The sequence below is a fragment of the Dicentrarchus labrax genome, unplaced genomic scaffold, assembly GCF_905237075.1.
Source record: "Dicentrarchus labrax unplaced genomic scaffold, dlabrax2021, whole genome shotgun sequence".
NCBI classification, from domain to species: Eukaryota; Metazoa; Chordata; class Actinopteri; family Moronidae; genus Dicentrarchus; species Dicentrarchus labrax.
Genome location: NW_026136718.1, coordinates 18,815,100 through 18,838,025, shown reverse-complemented (window position 1 = coordinate 18,838,025; position 22,926 = coordinate 18,815,100). Strand labels below are relative to the sequence as shown.

Here is a 22,926-nt window from a genome sequence, read left to right as displayed (position 1 = left end):
CCGCCCTCCAGACACAGCTCGGGACAGACTGACAGAGGAATCCTGGAGGAGAAAGAAAGGAATAACAGTGAAACCAGGGGGGACAACTGGTGGACACGGACATGCGCTGGAAAAGTGAAGTCAAAGTTGAGTGCTGCATCGTGAGCGAGGACGAGAACGGATCTGTGTTGTCCAACGATGAGGTGAGTCTAACAATTACAAAGGACGGACGCGTGTTTCTTACGCAGCGGCTCGGGGTGAGAGTCAGTGCGCGCAGACCGTGTTGGAGATTAAATATTAGCCGAAATTGCTTCGCCAATTAAATCAAAGTGGGCTCCAGCCTGTCATTAAAGCCCGGTCGACCGCACACTGACAGCTCAGTATTTTCACAATTTGAAGAAATGTCGAAGAAAATTACCCCTCCCTGAATTCTGCAATTAAAACTCAAGTAGTTAATGAGACCTCTTCACCTTTTGGTTGCCCGGTTAGACGTTTGTGGCGAACTTAGTCCCCTTTTTTTTTTTTTTTTTAATTGCTGTTATTAAAAAAATCAATCCCCCCCACCTTGAGGCCTTGCACTGTTTTTTTTTTTTTTTATTGATTGACAGGAGAAATTGGCGTGTTGTGTGGGGTCTGAGCGCGCACGCGTTGCAGCTCGCGGCTTGCTGAATCACAAATGCAGATCTCAAGAACATAATGCACATAGGATAAGTGTGAGCTCAAGTGTTGTCTGTTTTTGTAAGTAATGACTATCCCTTCTCTTTTAAATGTCATTTTGGTAATCGCCGGGCGTTGTCATGGTGAAAAGTGAAAGGCATGATATTTATGGGAAGGAGCAGGGGGGCATTTAAGGCAGCTGCTGCCACAGTCTGACAGACCGACAACTATCTCTTCCCGCCGTAGCTTCTCGTCATGTGTGAGGATTGCAAAGGAGACGAAGAGCTGCTAGGGAAATGCACTGAGGACAGGAGAGACATAATGGTAGGAATGAAGCTAAAACTTTATTTATTCTTTTTTTTTTTTTTTTTAAAGGGGGGATTGAGAGACAGCCACAGGCCGTTTGTGGACGGATAAAGTTTTAAATTTGGAGGTTAAAAAAAAAGGAGGCAGATTTTAAAATCAAACTAAACTTTAAGATATTTTTTGTAACAAGTGAGAATATTCTAACTTTCCAAAATATATTTTCTTTTTGAAAATACTTTTTCAGTTAGAAACAATGGCTGCTCCTACATGTTTTAAGACACACATCTTTTAACAAACTCAGCCGAGCAGGAAAAACTAGAATCTGAACGATGTCTTCTGGTGTTTTATTGTCACGCTGGTGGCACTAACAGGTGGAGTTCAAACACATTATGTAACCCACACTGCACTGTAGCTGCGGGGTGGATGCGTTCCTGTGCGTAATTTTCTAACCGCAGGTCTGATCCCTTCAGGGCGCGCCGGTGGAAGTTTTGGATGAAGACGCGTCGTCGCTGCAGGCGATGGCATCTGCGCCTCTGTTAGGAAGAGCTGTGTGTGCGAGCTGCAACGAGGAAATTGTGGATAAATATTTATTAAAGGTAAAAAAAAACCCGACATCTTTTTTTGTGTGTGCAAGTTTTTTTCTTTTTTCTTCCTTTTTTTTGTTGTTGCGAGATTAAATTTTTGGATGATGGATTATTTTTTCGTTCGGGGTTGTGTGGTTTTTTTTTAAGGCCGGCAGTGATGCGTGGTGTAATGCGTGAGGCCTGCAGTGTACCTTCGAACTGATTGACTTTTACTAATTTATCCTGTCTTTGCTTTAGGTCAACGACTTGTGCTGGCATGTGCGCTGTCTCTCCTGCAGTGTGTGCCAGACTTCACTTGGCAGCCACACGAGCTGTTACATCAAAGAAAAAGAAGTTTTCTGTAAACTGGATTATTTTCGGTATGTGCATCGATTTTTATTCGTGCTGGTCAAACGACAATCGAAGCAACGGAAACGGAATAGTTGAAGGAAATTAAACCAAGATCCGTTTAATAATTATAAATTATATTGCAAACTGAGGCATTATTATGACAGTAATAATAATAACTGTTGTGGGGGCTTGATATTTTCTTCCCTGCTTTGGTTGGAGATGTATTTAATTTATTTTAATTATTTACATTCAGTTAATTTGTTAATAGAGGCATCATTAATCAATCCAAAATAAAGCAGTTTATAAAAAAAATGACCGCACTTTAACTACCCAAAAAGAGAACCCATAGAAAGATAGATAGATAGATAGATAGATAGATAGATAGATAGATAAATAGATATACTTTAATAATAACTATTTAGAATTTAATTCAGAGCCTATCTTATCTTAAAATTCCCCAGAGCTGCAGCAGTGTGTCAGAGTTTCCCTGCAGTGCTCCAGGCTACACTTTTAGCCTAAAAAAAGTTGGCATCATCCTTTAAAATGCCGATAAGTCCCAACTTCTGCGCGCTGCAGCCTTTAAATGCCCTCAGACAGCTGTGTGCGAGTGTCTGATCTGCTCACCATGACCTCCGTCCTGCAGAAGGTACGGCACCTGGTGCGCCTGCTGCGGCCGGAACATCCACTCCACAGACTGGGTCCGCCGGGCGAAGGGCAACGTGTACCACTTGGCCTGCTTCGCCTGCTTCTCCTGCAAGAGGCAGCTGTCCACCGGGGAGGAGTTCGCTCTGGTGGAGGAGAAGGTGCTCTGCAGGGTCCACTATGACTGCATGCTGGACAACCTCAAGCGGGCCGTGGAGAAAGGTGAGCCGGCCGGCCCGGGGTCCGCTGAAGGGACCCGGTTCTTACTCCAAAATACCGGGAGCGTTGTTTTTACTTTAAGCACGTATAGAACACTTCATGGAGAACATAAGCTTCACTTAAAAATCACCAAAAGCTACTAACAGAGGAGCTGTTTGCCCTTTGTTTTGTTTTATTTAAAATATTTAAAATGAAAGTGAACATGTCCCATTTTTTTAATGGCTTAAATATGTTTATTGCATGCTGCTCCATTTATCTAACAGGTTTTAAATACTGTATTTCAAAGTAATACAGATGTGTAACTGTGTGCTAAATATTTAAAGATGTTTCAATATGAGGATCTGCTCTTGGGTTGCAGGGAACAGTGTTAACATGGAGGGGGCTGTGCCCACTGAACAAGAGATTAACCAGCCAAAACCCTCCAAGAGAGCCCGGACCAGCTTCACTGCCGACCAGCTGCAGGTTAACCTCCATCACCACACATTACAGACAGATTAATAATAGATATTCACTCAATTCTTTCATTTTTGGCCTGACAAACAGAGCCTAAATACATGGCCTAATGCTAATGTTGTTAGTAATTAGACATTTGTGTAATGAAATTTTAGAATATGTTTTCTTTAATTACAGACAGAAAAAGGATCCAAACCATGTGACCTACACCTTGTTATTATGTAGGTCATATCAGTCTGATTTCAGTGTCTCCAGTGGGAGTTTCAGCCTTGATACATTAGTTATTGTTGAAAGAAACATGATACAAGCTCAAAATAATAAATAAAATAAGGTGTTGTCTATAGCGAACTAGATAAATGTAGCATATATTATTTTTTATATAATTCTGATATATTTATCACAACTGATGCAGGCAGAATGAAACAAACAAGGATGCCGTTTTTTAAATTATATTTTCATGCTGTTTTTTCTTCTCTTAATAATAACAATAATAATTCTGTGCATTGTTTAGGGTTCTATAATTAAAATCTTGAGCTATCCAGTTAAAGTAATAATAGATGGTTGTCCAAAATTACCCAAAATGTTTATATTACCTGCCCTTAAAGTCATTTTTATAATCACATAATTTATTCTTATTGACAGTATTACTCAAAAAACATGATTTTGTTAACAGCAGTACTTTTGATAACGATAAACCAAAGGCAGCATGCATTTTCTCACACAGCAAAACCTGTCTGTTATTTAACTTGCTTTTCTTTTAACATGCAGGTGATGCAGGCCCAGTTTGCTCAGGACAACAATCCAGATGCTCAAACTCTGCAGAAACTGGCAGAGCAGACGGGCCTCAGTCGGAGAGTCATACAGGTCAGTGAGGGACCGGTGCACGAAGGGAAGATGGATGATAATATATATAATAAAATATATAGTACGATACCTGCATGATACACATCTGCTGCTAACACATGTACCAAAACCTAAAGAAAAACATAAATTCTACCACTACATAATACGTATTTATGTGTACAATTTCAAATAAATTGCAGACTGAATGGTAGAAGAAAGAAAAGAAATGCTACAAACCTGATTAAAGGATTCTCCATCAGCTTTCTTCTTACCATATATATATATATATTACTGGTTCCCAATTACTGATGCATTAATAGGCATTTTAATGGTGAAGCAGGCCGAGGTAAAGTAGTTTTAAATCCTTTATACTCTGCTGCATAGTTACAGCAGTCCATAACAGTGCGTTATAATTTATAAGCTAATCATATGTTTTTAATTGTATGTAAAATATGAATTGACAGGATCCAGTAAGTATCCAGTAACTAGCTGAGAGGTGCATGTAATGGAGTACAAAGTGCAATCAGTGGCAGATCTAGACAAATGTTCATGGGGCGGCAAGAGGGCGACATGGGGACTTTAAGGGTGCCAGAAATATATGCTGATTTAATCACATATATCATTATTTGCTTGAAAAAGCCCCCAAATGAAGATATCTAAACTCAAAAACATTACTGTACATTATTGTGGCACATTAGTAAAGCATTGGATACACAATGTGGTCATAAGAGATCATTCAATTAATCAAAATTAAAAAATTAATCTAAATTAATGTGTTCAGTTCGACTGCATTTGACACCAAACTGAGGTTGGCAAGGCGTTATTTTGGCCACCCCTCTAGATCGGCCCCTGAGTACAGTAACTTCCTAGGAAATGTAGTGGTGTAGAAGTAGTGTAGAATGTAGCATACAAGGAAGTACAAATACCTCAAAAGAATACATAACTAACAAATAATAGTTATGCAAAGTTAATTATTGCTGTGGTTCCACTCACACACAGCTTTAAATTGATGCTCGTGAGACTTTAAACAGTTTCCACTGGCAACAAAGGTTCTTCCAACAGAACCAAAGTTTGATAGTGACACATCAGATTTGTTAGTTGCTACTTGAGCCTAACTACTGTCTCTGGTAAGGATGTATGCCACACTGAAGTTACCCTGTACAAGCTAACCTAACTCCCTATAGTATTCGTCTTTGTCACGTTCGAATGCAGCCCTACAAAAGGTGTTTGTCCTGTTAACTCAGGTCTGGTTCCAGAACTGCAGAGCACGTCATAAGAAGCATGTGAGTCCCAACCACACCTCCAGCACACCCATGACCTCCCTGCAGCCCAGCCGCCTGTCCCAGCCCACCCCGACCCCTGAGGAGCTGCAGTACACAGCCTACGGAGGCCCGGAGGGATCAATGCTCTCTGCACTACACTCTTTCATAGACAGTGAGCACTGGCCTTTTCATGATCATTTTGGACAATGCACATTAATGAACACTACGTATATGTGCCAGATTTAGCCATACAGGCTTATTTTCATCTGCAGTCCCTCGTTCAGTTTGTTTAGAAAGTTTACTGCTTAAAAACTAAAAACTAAAGGTCAAATTGATGTCTTAACACATTATTATTATTATGTCTAATTTTTAACTGTACAAACTCTTCTTACATGTCACATGTGAATTATCTGAAAAACTAATTAACATGTGAAATGTGTTTCCTACAAAAATGATTCACAGACTGGTTTATTTAAATTAATATTTAAAATAAAATATTATTTAATTTTTATTTAAATTTAACTTTATCTTCTCAGTAATGTAATGCATGTTTATTTGGTAATGATTTGATGTTATATTTAAGTAACATTTAGTTAGTAGCAAGAGTTTCTCTTTGATTAATGAAAATGTAATGAATGAATAAATAGTCAGACTTGCCCATGAACTTAAGTGGGAGGATAATTATTTAAAATGATACAATCTTAATAAGGAAACATTCAAATAATCAGGATTTTTATATTGCTGTAAATAATCTGTAACAATCTTTAACACATTAGGACAAAATAAACCTAAATATGATACTAAAGCTTTTAAAAATGTCTTAATTAAAATAAAATGATATATAGATTGTTATATATTTTAATATCATTTATGGAAACTGTAATGACACCATTGCTCTCTGTGTGTGCCCACAGTACACTCTCCTCAATCTATGTTTCAACCGCTGCTGCCAGCCCACGCCATGACCTCGCTGCCTGTGTCGCACGCCTGAGCTGCTCACACACACACGCACACACACACACACACAGCCTCAGATTCCACGAGCGATGGTCCATCATTAGCTGCCACAGTATTCAGATATTCATGGTAAATATCATTTCATTTTAAGTGAACCATAAAACCTTTCCTTTTACAAGTCAATATTCTTTGAAAACACTTAATTCACTGTTGATCATATTATGAATGACTATAATTTACAGTCCTAAATGTACTGTATAATGTGGAAATGGAAAGGTTTCAGTGTTCCTTATAGGATTGTGACATATGACATTATACATTTATATTTGTTTGTGTAGTTGGTGACACAGTTTGACCGTGGTACTATAAGTGGAAGCCACCAGACCCAAAATGTCAACTCATTATGAAGGTGAACTTGAAATTGTTTGTGTTTGAATATTGCAATTTAATTTATTTATTGTATGTGAAGTCTGTTTTGAAAATAAATGTCTACTTTCACAAAACCCCGGGAGATGAATGAATGAAAAGAGATATTTTACACAACCGGTGGCATGGTGCAGTGTTAAGACCTCAGTATGCATATTTAGAATTCAGGTAGAAAGTAAGTACATAAAGATTTTATTGATAAAAATAGAAGTAAAAAAACACATATATATTTGAATGATGAACAAACACACTATACACAATATATTCCCTTATAAAACATGCACTTTTACTGTATAAATAAATACATGACAAGAGGGATTTATATTGTCAGCTTTCTGCACAAATGAGCAACAATAAATAAAACAGTTTGAAGTATCAACAGGTTAAAGCATTTCATCTTCAGCTCAGAGTTTGACTTTTAAGAGTTTGCGGTAAGAAATCTGACGCACAAGTTTTACTTGTGTCTACTTGTTGACTGTGGTTGACCAAAAGAATCTAATTTCCAGACATAGGAGGGAGGGGAAGGCATATAAAAACAGTTTTTACTTCACTTATCAGATCGCAGGTATTCACCCTCATGGGAAAGAAACTGAACCTGAGCTACATGCACATAAAGATACAAAATACAACTATGAGTATAGCAGTTATAAAAAACGAATAACGACATGCTACATGTGTAATATGCCACACTGAGCACTACATGCATCATTTATCTCCTTTCAGATACACAAGCGGCGTTGTTTTGCTTTTATTGAATGCTTACGGTGTACGTGTCCTGGCGTGTTCAGCTCAAACGGGGGCAGAAGGTGTGTAAGTCTGGCAGTGCTGTCACTCTGAGGCACCATGAGGGCAGGTTCTCAGGTTTGACAAACACAGTACAAAGATTCACAAGCATGAGTCACATCTCAAAGATCTAACCGTGAGCATCATTCCAAGTGATGCATGAATACATTTAGGAAAGAGAAGACCTCACCAGACGTTTGAAGACTTTAAAATACAAGGACACACACTGTGTTAACTGCCAACAGCTGCGTCACCTTACAAACAACCTGTTGATACCTAAACTTGGGAATAACTCATTACATTAAATGGACTACACAATCTACACAACTGTTTCAGCAGTAATGTAAAAAATCAGGCAAACTGACCTGAGGTCAGTTGCTTTGTCTGAGATGTGCTTAAACTCAAAGAAGCAACCAATGCATAACATCATCAATCGTTCTCTATAATAAACAATGTTCTATTTGACTAATACCCTAATAATGCAATAATACTATGCAGGACCAGCCCCGCTTTGGATTAACAAGAGGACGCACGTAGTGAGAAAAAGATTTAATACTGTTTCAACCTTTACTAATAAGATACATCGGGGAACATTTTAAGAGCAGCCATTTACCACATTAAAGACATTGTAATGGTTCTAATTACTGGGATCTGTTTCATTGCATTGCCCTGGGAATCACACATACATGTGCCCATATCAGCAGCAGGTTCAAAAGCTAAGAAACAGCACATGTGTATAACAGGTAGAGGGGTCTGTGTCACACTGGTTGCTGCCGAGAGTAAACCTTTGATTTTATGTGACATTCTTCTAAATAACCAAACACAGAGCAGCCTTCTACTTCACCTTTCATTCCTACCACTAACATTTGGAAAAAGACAAGAACTTCCATCACTGGCTCCTCATTATCCCTTTAAAAAGATCAAAATCAGTAAAGCATCTTCAAATGTAGACTATGTAGCTGCAAGAGGCAATTAGACACTTGAAGTGGCAATTCTAAGAAAAAGGCACTTAAAAAGTAAAACACTTTGAACTGCGATGTGATTATATCTTGACAGTTAAATATGAAAACAGTGGACAATAAGTGGCAAATATGTTTCTCAATGTGAGACAATTTGAGGTTAAAGACTGTGATAACACAATACACAGATGAGCCAACGTTTCACCATTTCATGGCAGGACGAGTTCAATCAGCAGTGCATTCACACCTCCACAACAGTACATTGAGACATCTGGTGATGTCTGTCACCACCAAGTGGTGAAAACTGGTAACTACAAGAGATTAAGAGCAAAACAGCTAATGTTTACCACAATCTCAATCAAGAAATACATCACTTGTTCCAGGAGGAACTTAATGGGTAGTATGACTGTGGCTATAAAACATATACAACAAACCATATTTCAGTTATAACTATAAGATAAAAAAATATATTTACAAGAACTGTGTGTGACTAATTTTCTTGTCTTTTTTTAACCTGACTTCTGCAGGTAGCAAATAAATACGAACTATCAAGGCCATAAATTATGAGCCTGTAGGTGAATCTAATAATTAGAGTTACTTATCTTTTGTCTATTATAGTACACTTACTATATTTGGCTTTTGCTTATTGCCACACGGGCTTATACCAGGCTTTAGTAAATTATCTTCAGTCTTTCTCCTTCCCCCACCTTTCGTCTTTTTTCTATGTCGTCGTCTTGACGTTCTTCTTGTTGAGGATTCTCCGTAAGGCTTTTGTCATGTAGAAGGGCCGGTTAGGAGAGCCGTCGTTCATCTCCAGATCCCACACTAGGAGGCAGCAGCAGCAGCAATATGTTAAAAGCTGACATTTATGATCTTGTATTTCTGGTCTCTTTAAAACCAGAGACATGGTACTTTGAAAATGCACTGGACAATACTTAAACCATTTATGTTTATTCAAAAAAATGATTCACATTTTCATTGGATTTCATTGATAAAAAAAATTCCCCTATACAAAAAGAACACTGAATAACCTCCATACAGATGTGTGTATTATACTTAGTATTAAAACAGCTCTACATCTGAACCATCCAATAAAAAATTTACCAAAAATGGCTTTGACATCCTTTTATAAACTGTATCGCAAAAAGGTTCCTGGTGTTAGGTCTAAAACCACAGAATAAGAGGAACAATTTTCATTTTTTTCACAACTAGGCACATAAACTAGTGGCTGCATTCAGAAGTTTCCTGAAAACGGTTAACTTCTGTTCAAATTTTAAACAAAAAACCATAAAATGTCTCTTTAAGTCTTGACCTCCCACAAAGTCTCTGTCTGGTTTACAGTACATCTATGACCATAATGGAAACTTTTAAATGATTGTGACCTTTTTTTAAATGATGTAAAATAAGAGAAACCTGTTTCGCTAAGTGCAGAATTACACACCATTTTTTGGATCTGTGTGTTTGTGTTAGTATAAATATGATGGATCAAAGCAACCTATAAAACCAATGGTAAACATCAACAGCCAGCAAAATAATCATGCTAGACAGTAGAAATAAATCACATGGTTCTTTTCCCATATGTGAAAGTGCATACACTTTTACACTAGAAGACCAAAGTGCGACAGGAGGGTGCCCCATAAGTCCATCACTTTTTCACGGTGATGCCTTATGCCATAGTCCATCAGTGGCATCTGTACATGTTTAAGCTCCTCATGTTTTGTTTGGGTAAAAATGCTCTTATCATATTCAGCCTGTGCGTCTGTCCTGCGAGTTGACACGTACCCTCTCAGTAAGGCAGAGGTCAGCAGAGAATACAGAGAAGAATAAAGAAAAAGAACATAAGCGTGGCAGAAAAAAAGGCAAGTATCTGTTGGCTCAAGAGAGGAAGTAAACAGAGGTCTTTTTCTAGTCCCCCCATGCCTTTTCTGTGAGGAACTGAAGTAAAAGCATGTCCTTTCATGTCCAGGCCATCCCTGAACAGGTTGGGATGCATCCAGTTTTGATGTTTAGCCCTACAGTACTCGCTCTTGAACGTCCAGACCCCCCCACACATACAGTAGATATGGAGAAGTGAGTGAGAGAGTCAACAGTTCAGCAAAAATGGCCGCACATCGCTCAGGAGGCAGCGCATAATTTGGCACCCTCCTCTCCTTTGCGCAGGATCTTGTGCAAGCCAGGAGACATGTAGTAGGGCCTGGAAGAAGAACCGTCATTCCTCTCCAGGTCTTCACCTGAGACCGGGTCCCAAAACAGGAGAAGGAGGAACAGGAATAGCAGACAGCGCACAGAGTGACAGCCAGAAAGACAAAGGAAAGCAAAGACTTAGTAGAGATATATTTTTAAATAGGTCATGCAAGAATTAAGGAGCTGAATGAGCAGGAAACAGTTTCAGTTTACTGTTTAGAGACAGTTTCAAAGAGGGAAGGAGTTAGATTCAACTGCTGACAGGCTATTTGATATTTCATCCATATCAGTATTCAGTACGAGTAGTTATATTTTCACACTGTCATGTAATGAAAGAAACGGCATACTTACAAAAGCACAGGAACAATGTGTCCACGCACATCGAATAGACGTTGAAAAAGCCATCTGCAATCATGTAGGATCCAAATATCACCGTCTGAAAGTATCAACAGGTTGCGGTCAGATTGCTATGTTGTCAACATTTACACTGCAATGTGTCTTTCATGTCTGTTTCATTATGCATCCAATGATCTGTATTTCTAACAAGCACAAAAACATCAAATATAATATGAACCACTGAGTCATAAATTATTCAACAAATCTAATTAGCTTGTGCAAAACTTTAATCTGATTTGAATATCTTGCATCTGGAATAACTGACATGGTGTGAAATGCAGTTTCCACAACTAAGAAAAAAGTTGACACCAGGAAGTGTGTGTTCTGTTCTGGAGGCAGGTGAGGTGTTAGACATGGTGTTATGGAGGATGAGGGAATAAATTAGATACCACTGCTGGGCCTGGCTCATGGTAATGAGCAGAGTCATCGAAAACAGGCTTCACTATAAATCGGTTCTAAATTATTAAATGTCATTAGCAAAATCCTTTGCAAAAATGTGACAAATAAAATGAGCTATTTAACACATTTGTTCTGTGAGGAAAGTGAAGTGAAGTGAATTTTCATTTAATATATTTAATGCTCCAGCTGCCTTTTACATTACAGTTACTTTAACAAAATATGATTACAGGATTGCTCCTCTAAAAGGTTCTTACTGAGCCAGAGGCATAAAACGGAGAAGAAGAAATTCATTGAATGATTTTGCACTGTACCAATGGAAAGGAATTTGAATAAAACTAAGCACCTCGTGTGTGTAGTTTGAATACAAACATATCTCAACTTCCTCAAGAAACTTCATTCAACTGTTACTGCTGGTACAATTACTCATTAAAAAGCCCACATTTTAAATCCTTACCAGAAGGGGGACCCAGTAGTAATTTAGAGATGGCACCTCCTCTTGAATGACAGGTATTTTACGTGTGAAGAAGAAAAATGCAAGAACACCTGGAAAAAAAGATTAAAATAATAATTCAGCAAGATTTAACAACAATAAAATAAAAAGCAGAAGCAATAAGAAGAAAATGTGGGATACATCACTGGAAGCAAATGGTTTGTGTGATAAACAGCAGCACAACACCACACCACAAATAATTTACAGAAGTTATGGGGCTCCACAAAAGCTATAATTGGTTCAAAGGAGAAGAATAAAGGGCTTACAAAATACATACTTGTTTTAGTACATACAGATAGATAGATCTTGTGAAACCTAAGGACAAATAGCACAATATTTTGTACAGGGATTTGTGCGGGTAACTACTACGGTTACTGTGGATTTATGTTTAAATTAAGATCTCACAAACTGAACCGAAGGTAAGGCCTTACAAAATGTAATGTAAGAGATTTTGTTATTCTCAAAGACCGGCAGACAGCCTGAGCAACAGTAAATTTCAACTTGCAATGAGTCAAACGGAGTGAAACAGAGCATGTTCGTTGCAAAAATAACTGGGGGTGAGACGATTTATCACCCTCGTAATATTCAGGAGGATATCTCATCCTGTCTCTACTGCAAGTTTTCATCTATGCCACTGTGTGTGTCACTTTACAGACTTCGGGTGACATGAAACTCACCGACACTTCCTGAAATAAGCAGTTTTCCCAAGAAGAGCAGAAAGTCTGTCACCTTGTCCAGGACAGCCACCCTGCAGAGGGAGCAGAGAAAAGCCAGAGTGGAGGAGAAATGGAGAAGGCAATGTCACACACTGAGATACAGACTCAGGAGAGATCTATGAGTGCACACACCATTGAATACATAATGGTGAGTAGGCTAATAAGGACAAATGTCCAACTGCTTGAAACAGTAATTTATTAATTATTTCACTGGCACAGTATGTGTGTCAGTTATTTCACATCTTTTATTTTTATTAAATGGAGAAATGTAACTATATGGTATAATAAGCAGCCCTGAGAGTGTGTCTAATCTCTACTCTGACCCTTTTTAGATGCATGGATCTGACACACACCTATAAGGAAGTTCTTACCGAATAACATTCCTCATCAAGAGGAAGAAAGCATCCTTGGAGGAGGTGCAGAAGTTCTTCCCATATATTGCTATCTGTTGGGGGAAAAAAAGACAGTGCTTAATAGAGAGTATTTAAGCATGGAGGTACAAGCCAGGGCAACTTCCAGCTGACCTGGCAATAGGTTGGCATAAATCAGTCGAAACCACAGGCAAAGCCCGTGTTTCTTAACTTACCATAATGTATGCATTTCTGTTTATAAACTTGATGAAATGTTCCAGGCACCAGAAGCAGCATTTGAGGCAGCAGAGCAGGAATCGAGCAATTGCCTTTTGGGAACCTGGGAAAACATATTCAATCATCAACATCCCATTTGAAGTTATCCTTAAATTGTGCGACAAAGTGTAGGACAATTGGTGGGTTACAACTTACCTTTCAGTTTGTGATCCAGGTACTCAAGAACAATTCGGATCATCTGCACCACAGCGAGGATCAGAGAACCAAAGGCGAGAGAACCTGTGTGGTAACTGTGACACGAGACACCAAATGGAATAACAGACATTTAAACATTTGATTCAATAGATGCTTGTATTGGGAAATATCTCACTTTGATTCTGTTATTTATGAGACAAGCAGGTCCCAAATTTGACTTTTATTCATACCTGAGTTTTTAAGTGTCAAGTAAATATTCGTACACTGGACAGCTCAGTACAGCTCCCTACCGTATGGCTCTGCTAAAAGATGAGTAGAGCGGGCAGGCAGGGATGTCATTTGGCTTCTTCAGGGCCCAGTAATAGGACGCGAACGCTCCAGCCAGCGTGCACTGGCCCAGCGCAATGGTAAAGTTGACCAGCCAGAGGAACACGAACAGGTTAAACAGATGGAGGACTAAGATATAGCGGTGGTAGACGCTCTCCCCACCGTAGAAGGCAAACATGCATTGTGATCCGGGGCACACTTTGGTAAAATTGGTCTGACTGAAGGTCTGAAAGAAAGGAAACAGATTAGATCTTAATGTGTGGACTGATGTGCCATAATGTTTGCTTAAATATTTCTGGTACACATAAATGACATAAGTCAAATAAGAGTTCATAGCTGTCAGTACACTAATGTGAACTCTATCTACATTAGAGCACTAGAGATGGATTCTTATGGTTCTCACACAGAACTCACTGCCAGCTACCAGATTTGCCTTGTAGCCAATAAGAAGAAGCTATTTGCTTTGATTGATTACAGTTGGGAGTATGATGAAAACTGACAAAGATATATTTCACAGAACAAGAAGAGGCAAAGAATTTGTAACACTTTCTAAACTAAACAAAACATAACAAAATAAACTCCAGGCAGATACAGCATTTCTCAGCAAATACACTTCATTGTGAGAGATTCACTGAAAAGAGTGGGGGACTAACCTTTGGATTGCATGTGTGGTTGGCATACATGCATTTATCGTCAGTAGGTGTGACCTTGTAGACTGCATTACCAGATGATGCTAAGAAGCTGAGGACAAACTAGTTAAGGACAGCACAAAGGAAAATGTCTTCCACACAACAATCACTGCAACTGATAAAATATAGTCCAGTTTGTTTTAATACATTGATTAAAATGCTACTTACAGAAAGTCATCTCATTCAACCAGACATTATAATACTACTGTAGATCTGTAGAGCACCAGCTTGTTTCCATTGTATATATGACCTTGTGAATAATAAAAATGAACTTGATGTGGTGTTTACACTTTATCAGTGCACCGGCAGTTAGAAGGATACACTGCAGTGACGGCCCAGTATGCGATGCAGATGGCCAGAAGGAAAAAGGTGATGATAGGGTAGAAGAGAGTGGACATGATGTAGCTGATGGCCCTTAAAACAAGAAAAATCAAGCATCTTTTTTAACTGTGTGTCATATGTATTAAAAGATTCAAACACACCATTTCATTTTCAAGGAGTCAACAGAGCTTTTATCTATACTTACTTGCTTCCCTCCTTCAGTAAGGCAATAGCAATGCGCAGCCTCATCCTCAGAAATATCAGCATAATCACAACGATGGCCTCAATCACAGAAAGCGAGATCACTACAAAACAAATGATATGTTTCAGTTATTAGTCGATGCATATATGTTTCACTATGTCACTTAAGCATTTAAGTTTGAAGTTAAGGTATGGCAGTGGATGACAACATACTGAAGATGAGCCACGTTTGGCTGAGCTCAAGGTAAATGCTGAAGTCTGTGTGGAAACCAATATCAGAGATGGTGACATTAGCACCTGGCTTCCCGCTCAGAGTACTGTACTCCCAGTAGCAGTGCCAGATACCTGACAGACAGAATGAAAGCCAGGAAAGGATGCAACAAGGTAAGACAAATCTAAATCTGCAACAGTTTGCCATGACAACAGAACTGCTAACAGCAAGGTAAGTGAGAAAGTCAAATCTCCAAGAAGTATACAGTAGCCACTGGCAATGTGGGTTACTGTCTATAGCACATACTCACCGTAGCCGACCACAGCGATGACACCGAAGATAATGAGCCACAGGAGCACACCAGCAGTGTAGCGCAGCAGCAAGATAAAGACCAGACTGACCACCATGGTTATTATGAGACCACTGCAACAACACAAACACATACAAACTTGTAATAGAGAAAGAAAGAAATTCACTTAAACTTTAATGATTTAGTGTAATGTTCTGTACTCATCAAATGCTATCAGAATTATCTACGGTTGTAAATTTCTTCAAGCTGGTAAAATGGGAGGAATTATTTGCATGTAAAAGTTACTGTGTGACAGTCTTCATCAGTTTCATCATTAATGTCACTGATGGGTCTGGCAATTTTCTCTATCCACAGACGAGAAAATCGAAATACGAACTTCACCAAAAGCCACAGTCATTCTTACATGAGGATCCAGTCCCAGGAATTTGCATAATCCTCAAAGATCTTCATGCCAACTTCTTTGGCATTCAGCAGATTGGCAATACCTCTGTGACGGAGCGAAGAGATGACATGGGAAAGAGTGGGAAAGAAAAGAGGTGACAAGAAAAGGGATTTAATGAGGACACGGATATGGGGCTGTGGCAGGTTTGGTACTGCTTCTAATAGCTTAATTACTAGGGTTGCTCAAGAACATTTTGACACTTAATCTTTAATGTTGTCACCATGAAACAAAGATGAATGCAGTTTCAAAATGTTTTTGATATTTTCAGCAACAATACCTACTTATCAGGTTAGGAGGGTCTGGAAAAAATATAGTAAGTTTTAAATCAAAGAGCCACAAAACAGCATTAGTGTTACTGAAGCGCTATTGAGCAATAGTTCCATCAATATGGTGGCAAATGGTATAGCAGCGTGTTACTGAATGTAATACAGAGGAACACCTAGTGGAATAGCACATATTAATGGATGTGTTAGGTCAAGAACCAATTTATTTCAGTTCAAGGTAAAGAAGAGTCACCGATGAAAATGGAATAATTGCTTCAAATACTCAACATAATGGACTCAATACAAGTTTTTTGATTTGTTTTACTTTGTCACCTGAACTCATCTTGAAAAAGGTGTTTAAGCCTCAAAATGACGATCAATCTATCTACAGATCTAAACTTAACCTTTCCCTGATACCCTTTCAGACACACTGCTCTATGACTACGATACATCTGTAAAGTACAGACACAGGAGGAAAAGAGGACAAGCTAACATTGCTATGGGACAAACAGAACACTGAAAGCAGTTCTGAAAACAACATTATAATGAAGTGCTCTAATTCAGCTCCCTAAAGGTCACTGAATCCCTGTCCAAAGACAAGAGTTTGGATCATATCCAGCACTGTTGTGCAAGCTTGCATTAATATGTATCTACAGTATATACTGTATCAAGGTAGCAAACCTAACTACCACCAGGGGGCACTACACCACTTTCTATAGTATTCTACACACACCACACAGCCACTCACATAGTAGTAGATGACTTGTTTTGAGGTTTGAGGTTATGCTGCAAACAGTTGTATTAATACGTCCTAACTCCTGTTGCAGGTGGAGGGACGCAGAAACAGATTCTTTACGATGAAGAGCACGAGTGGGATTGTTAGTCTACACAAGCTACTGACTACAAGTGGAGGCAAAGTTAAAAAGCTGAAATAAATCATTTTTTAAGACCTTTCCACTCCTTGCTGCATGGCGGTTACTTGGCTACAAAGAGAAAAGCATTAAAGCACATTATATTTTCTGGGTTGATCACAGCAAACAATCATGTATGTTTCTAACATCAGCTCACAAGTGTAAATACATGATTTCTCTGCTTATCCAAAGTTTGCTATCTCAGCCCATGTTGATAGCGTAGTTTTACGAAGCAGCTGTTGTAAGCTTGTAGGTACCCTTGAAGTTCTACTCATGAACTTGTGGGTAAGTTGCATTTCCATGCAATAAACATGCACAATGACTTTGAATGTGGTTGGACACATTCCTGGGCATCAATAAAATGCCCACTTGTCCTACCCTGAAATATCTGTCCAGAGCTCTCTGGGTGCAGAGTTGGCAGCCCTATTGACAGTATTAACAGTATTAACAGTATTAACAGTTTTAAAACACTTTATTTTACAGGGTGGTTTATTTATGCACATTATTTTACTACAGAAAGAATGCCAATCAATTTAATGACTTATCTACTTACAACTAACAACAAGTATAAAGATTAATGTTGCAGGGAAGTAGATCTTACTTGGCAGCATCTTTGAGGTCGCTGACACTTCTCTGGTTATTGTCACCGTCTTTGAAGATGGTCTGATTGGCTACAGTTAAAATTCCATTTCTTGTAATGAAATCAGGGAAGCACCGCTGAAGGACTGAAACACATTTTTGTCTTTAGAGGCTTGGCAAACAAATAATGACCTATTGTGGGTTACTGTGTTTACAGTTATTCATATTCACTTACAAGGTCTGCTTGGCACAATCATAGACGGGCAGTCTTCATCTCGTATGACTTCTGCAACTGACTGAAAGGGCAATAAAGGAGATGATTCAAATAATTGAAACGAGAGAGTTATCACTAACTATTCATTCAACACAGTATTTGTCATAGTTAGTGATTAAGTGAAAGGCCTTTTTCCATTTAATTAACCAATCTGTTTCTGTCATGTTGGTTTCTGTATTTAAGTAATACCGTGTGTGCCTTGCTGCTGTTTATAATTTGTGTTAGGTAAAACAATTATTTTGATTCAAATGTAACTTTAAGTCAGTTTATTGAACTTGTTGCTTATGAAACAGTAAATTACATTGAAAAAATACCATAAATTCACTATGTATTCTTCTGAACCAAGTAATTATCACCATCACATGTATAACATCAGAATGTTTTACACACATAAAAATAGTTATTTATTATTTTTGGAATACATCAATCTCATAGACAGATCTGTCAGCACTGTTTAATCTTCACTGATTATAGCATTGGTATAATATCATTATTCGTAAACACCAAGAAGGCAGATATGACAGAGCTGGACTAAATCCTGTCTGATGTAACAGTGTCATACTTGATGATGTGGGAAGGGGAATCAATGATTCAGTTCAAACAGTATGACTGAGCTGTTAGGTGCTCCCACACACCACCTCACTCTCTGGTTCTTACACACCATCATGCCAACGTCACCGTAACTGAACTGCTGCCAGACGACGGAAAAGGGCTGTGATGTGCATCAGTGCGCTGCTAGCTCACTTCCGACTGTCTCTCAAAGCACATTCAAATGAGCTCTTTATTAAAGTGACTTGTGGAATCTGAGGATGGGTGTTTAAAAGCTATACAAGGCATGAGTTTTATGAGTTTCTTGTCAAAGATATATCTGATGAAAAAGTGCTTCTACAACAGAGGAGGAAGGTCTAAACTCTCATAATTAAGATATGAGGTTCAATAAATATACTTTCATCTAGTATGTAAAAAGACACAAAGGACCTCTACCCAGTATCTCTCACCTTGCTGCCAATCTCGAAGCCCGGCTTGCAGAATTGCTTGTAATAGTCCCAGTTTTTGGTATTCCATGCATCCAGGAGAGTTGCAAATCTGTCAGGGCACTTGGAGACACAGAGCTGTAGGAGGCAACACGTCCTCTTAATGAGAAAGCCCATCAATCTTGCATAATCAAGCGTGGCGGAAAGGTTGGAGAGGAACATAAAGCAGTGTAAAAATGTGCTGCTAGAAGGGGCAACACTTCTCTTACCTGGGTGGTAGGGCACTGGAGGTTAATTAAAACTGCAGGATTGGCACATTTCAACATGTTGAAGTAGAATAATATGGCTTTGTTTCTGTGGAGACAAACAATGAAGACAACGACATGAGGTCCAATTAGGAGGACTCAAAAGATTGAGAAATCAGTGCATTGCTGTGCAATGTTTTATCAGCAAGCATTTCAGCACAAACACACTCGGAGTGAGGGAGAGAGTGTACCGTGCCTGCCATAATTAATCACAAACCATCTCCTTCTATTGTGGTCAAAGCCTTTTGTGAGTGTAAAGATAACAATGGAAAGCTGACAGACAAATTGGGGAACATAATTATTCTAGTGTACGACAATTTAAGAACAGATATTATTCCACTCACGCATTGGGGGTGTTCTGGTGGCCACAGAACTGGCCGTGGCTGTCGGTTGGATAGACGACCTTCCTGGGGTCGCCATGGATCCAGGCTGAAAAGATAACGCAACATTTTTTGGTTTAAACTGCATAGACTTTAACATGTATAGCCATACTAGAATAAACTCCTGAAACTACTGAGGTTCACAAGGCCATTGGTCAACATTTTACTCTCCTTTTCAGACTCTCTGTGGTCCTAAATGACACCTCGGATAGTTCGTCTAGTTTTCTTATATAACAGAGAAAATGATCAACTACCTACAAGCATTACATTATTATTCCTTTCTAAATCAATAGGATTCTTCAGTTTTATGAGTGCATCAGGCCATGGCCACATGTGTCTCTCTGTGTATTACCAACACAAAAAATTATCAAAACAACAATATAAATTTATTTGGAGGACTGCATGTATGCATATCAATTAAGAAGACACACTCTACACACATAAAACAACAACAAAATCAATCCAGTTTAATTTGTTCTGTTCTGTTTCTCTAGATAGGAGTAGCAGTAACCCTGAAATTCAATTTACTAAGCAATTGCTGTGTTTCATTTATTTGCCCAACCTGAACAACACAGTTTTAAGGCCTTTCACCTTGCCAGTCAATGAAGGATTGTGCAGAATGTGAGACAGCACAATAAAGATAGTCTACAAGTCTTTGACACAACATGGATGATGAAACTGAGAAATTATGCAGAAAGAACACCAAGTTCTTCAGCTGATTGCAGACATGTCAGTGTCTATTTCAAGTCGCATTCATTGTCATGGCTTCTGCCCTTTATAAATTATTGGGAAACAGTAAGTCCTTCCCATGTCCCATGCCCAGATTGAGACGTGACTCCACTGATAACGAGCTGGCAAGGGACGACACTTTGGGGACAGCAACGGGACTTCATTTTCCCCTAATGTGTGATGCATAGCATACATGTGTGAAAGAGGCTGAAAGGAAATGTGCTGGTCAGGTGTGCTGGATAAAACAGGACATGCATTTGTATGGGAAAGGATTAAACAAAAGTTGCAGAGTGTAAAAAGGACTAAAAGCAGGAAGAGAGAAAAGAAGAAAAACTGGAAAGGAAAAAAAGAAGAAGAAAGAGAGAAAAGTGTAAAGAGCAAAACAGAGTGAAAAGGGGAACTGATGGGGGAGATTCACAAGACTGCATGGTCTCAGTCAGTTGCAGACAAAGTGGACTCTCTGTCACACTCGAGTGAACTAAATGGCTTCAAGAAAATTTGAATGAAATGAGGGCCACAGGGAATCACCAGCCATCCAGTCAAAAACTCGACAGGGACATCAAAACAGCTTTAATAACACAATCACCTCAACCAGATAGAGCCATACAAACTGCATGTTGTGGTCAAACTCCCACTTATAAAAAAGAATAGTCCATTCTCTTGGGGGGGGCTGCATTTCTTAACTCCCCCGCACTTTTTAACAATCAGACATTTAGTTGAATAACCCACTGTGTAATTATAAATAAGTCAAACAAAGACCCAAAAAAAACCCAGATGGTTTTCTCCTTAAGTGTCGGCGCATCCTGCAGGGAGCAGTTTGTGGTGGATTCAGATATTGTTAAATTATTGTCACTTTTCACCTTTCTGCTCATTCCACCAGCTCGAGATTTTGCTTTGTACAACCTGGCAGGACAGGATAAGTGAGCAATTCACACTTTCATACCACGGACCAGACCAGAACATATCACCACCGTTGTGCGTGCGGTTGGTCGTCATTATGAAGCTTTGTGTGATGTAATCAGCAGCAATGTGTCGAACTCACCCACGGTACCCAGAGCGATGTAGCCGAGGATGACGATGATGAAGATAACACAGCAAACCACATCAGTGCAGCTCCTGGGAAAAAAGAAAAAATGTGTGAGAACAAATGAGAGGTGTGTGACATGGGAAGCCAGGATTGCAGGAGAAAAATAAAGTTATTTCTTAATGGTTGGTTGTTTAGCAAATTTATGTACTAATGCGACCTGGGGGGGAATTGGGAACTAGCCTCATCTTAAGGTAAAAAAATATGCATCGTGTGTTTAACAATTTCATTGTTGGTAATCATGACATAGCTGCTGTGTGGCAAGTGAGTTTGAGCTCTATATCTAGGTGCAGTGCTTGCTACCAGGCATGACAAGGTGTCATCTGTATACTGTGTTTTCAGAGAAACTATAGTAGAGCTCTACTGACTTTCTAATGAGACCCTGAATCCCCCCCTAGAGGTAACTGTCCCACAGGCACTATTTGAAGATTGCCTCTCTCTCCACAGTAGCCTCAGTCTGCTAGTTTAGAGCAGAGTCTCGCTCTCTCTCAGTCTTCACTGTCTCACTTGTCTGTCTCTCATAACAAGCTTTCTTTCCACTCTGAGAGAAGCTGTCAGTCCAGTCCGTTCACAGCCCTCTTTCAAAACTGTTCAGACTATGAGTACTGAGCCCAGTCTCCACTAAATCCAGGTTAAATCCACTGTGCCAAGTAGTACCATACAAGGATATACAAAGCCTCCCCCTAGCACCATATGCTACACAAATTGACTTGAGACCCTCATTTCATCCAGCTTTCAATCCTTCTCCTTTTTCATCCAGACAAGCAAGGCCAATGTCAAAAGGAGGCCTGAGCTCAGAGATGTGACAATGTTTCCTCTGTGTAGTTCCTTGAAGAGTGGATTGTCCTTATTTTGTATGCAGCATGGTTACGTGGTCCTATACAGGCACCACATATGCACGCTGCTCTTCAGCCTCCAAATACCATTTCATTAAGAACTAGCAGACAGTCAAGAGAGACAAGAGCATTCATGCACACAGAGGATCAGACTAGTGCATTTACATTAAGATACAAACATGACTATTTTAACTGTATCATAGATTCAGAGTCAGCTGTGTAATTTAAACATGGTTTGCAAATTATCCTGGACTGTTTATAAGTGCAGCTGCAATTAACAACTGTTTGTATGGTCCTGTATTACTAACTGCAGTAAACCTTGCAATCTTCGCTAACAGGCTGCTCTGATAGATTGGTTTGCTGAACTCAGCAAATACTCCTAATAATGCTAATACTCCTTGTTTCTCATTTCAGAATAAGATGACCCTATTATCACCACTCTTGAATGTGCTGTAGTTATTTACAGTTTTAATGTAATTCAGACTGTAGATAACTACAGCACATTCAAAATGAGCTATCTCCAGTTATAACCTGGGCTGTGTATTTAGAGCTAACAATAATTGACCCAGAGACCAACTGCTATGTGTCTTGAGGCAAACAAGCCAACATCAGCCAAAACCTCCAACAGATGACATTGGATGACAAAACACTAAAAGAGCAGTTGGTTGCCATACAAAACAAGTCTTAGGGACTTGTGAAACATATTAGGTATAAACCATTTTT

At 39.1% G+C, this 22,926-nt stretch overlaps 2 protein-coding genes across 9 annotated transcripts in view; one reads left to right on the top strand and one right to left on the bottom strand.

The window, feature by feature from the left end:
- LOC127350431 (LIM/homeobox protein Lhx8) lies at positions 1-6,735 on the top strand. Of its 5 annotated transcripts, XR_007880565.1 has the most exons (10): positions 1-182; positions 883-960; positions 1,413-1,538; positions 1,764-1,885; positions 2,500-2,720; positions 3,076-3,179; positions 3,939-4,034; positions 5,258-5,447; positions 6,190-6,361; positions 6,571-6,735. XR_007880565.1 is itself a non-coding variant. In XM_051377071.1 (9 exons), exons 1-9 carry the CDS (start codon positions 102-104, stop codon positions 6,264-6,266), a joined length of 1,092 nt encoding a protein of 363 aa, XP_051233031.1. In that variant the 5' UTR covers positions 1-101; the 3' UTR covers positions 6,267-6,735. The 5 variants fall into 5 exon arrangements, 4 of the variants coding, with proteins under 4 accessions (XP_051233031.1, XP_051233030.1, XP_051233032.1 ...); XM_051377071.1 differs by having other exon boundaries at positions 2,503-2,720; positions 6,190-6,735; XM_051377070.1 differs by having other exon boundaries at positions 6,190-6,735.
- A 92-nt stretch (positions 6,736-6,827) lies between these two features.
- slc44a5b (solute carrier family 44 member 5b) overlaps positions 6,828-22,926 on the bottom strand; it is a 34,467-nt gene continuing 18,368 nt past the window's right edge. Inside the window, exons 3-23 of one of the 4 annotated variants that reach the window (XM_051377067.1) lie at positions 21,326-21,399; positions 19,519-19,603; positions 19,139-19,223; positions 18,894-19,007; positions 17,857-17,917; positions 17,644-17,767; positions 17,082-17,114; positions 15,830-15,913; positions 15,427-15,539; positions 15,119-15,250; positions 14,910-15,009; positions 14,705-14,797; positions 14,348-14,435; positions 13,658-13,920; positions 13,368-13,462; positions 13,172-13,275; positions 12,957-13,030; positions 12,547-12,617; positions 11,834-11,922; positions 10,936-11,020; positions 6,828-9,225 (exon numbers count right to left, since the gene is read on the bottom strand). In XM_051377067.1, coding sequence (XP_051233027.1) covers positions 9,122-9,225; positions 10,936-11,020; positions 11,834-11,922; positions 12,547-12,617; positions 12,957-13,030; positions 13,172-13,275; positions 13,368-13,462; positions 13,658-13,920; positions 14,348-14,435; positions 14,705-14,797; positions 14,910-15,009; positions 15,119-15,250; positions 15,427-15,539; positions 15,830-15,913; positions 17,082-17,114; positions 17,644-17,767; positions 17,857-17,917; positions 18,894-19,007; positions 19,139-19,223; positions 19,519-19,603; positions 21,326-21,399 — 2,071 coding nt within the window. In that variant the 3' untranslated portion in view covers positions 6,828-9,121. Of the gene's footprint in view, positions 9,226-9,335; positions 10,632-10,935; positions 11,021-11,833; positions 11,923-12,546; positions 12,618-12,956; positions 13,031-13,171; positions 13,276-13,367; positions 13,463-13,657; positions 13,921-14,347; positions 14,436-14,704; positions 14,798-14,909; positions 15,010-15,118; positions 15,251-15,426; positions 15,540-15,829; positions 15,914-17,081; positions 17,115-17,643; positions 17,768-17,856; positions 17,918-18,893; positions 19,008-19,138; positions 19,224-19,518; positions 19,604-21,325; positions 21,400-22,926 lie in introns of those variants that run through there. The other 3 variants (XM_051377066.1, XM_051377069.1, XM_051377068.1) reach the window with 3 other exon arrangements.

Bases quoted from the DNA above. Each gene is read 5' to 3' on its own strand.
- LOC127350431 (XM_051377070.1), top strand. From the start codon at position 102: ATGCGCTGGAAAAGTGAAGTCAAAGTTGAGTGCTGCATCGTGAGCGAG. The intron at 3,180-3,938 runs GTTAACCTCCAT...TTTAACATGCAG, and splicing joins TCACTGCCGACCAGCTGCAG to GTGATGCAGGCCCAGTTTGC. The intron at 4,035-5,257 runs GTCAGTGAGGGA...CTGTTAACTCAG, and splicing joins TCAGTCGGAGAGTCATACAG to GTCTGGTTCCAGAACTGCAG.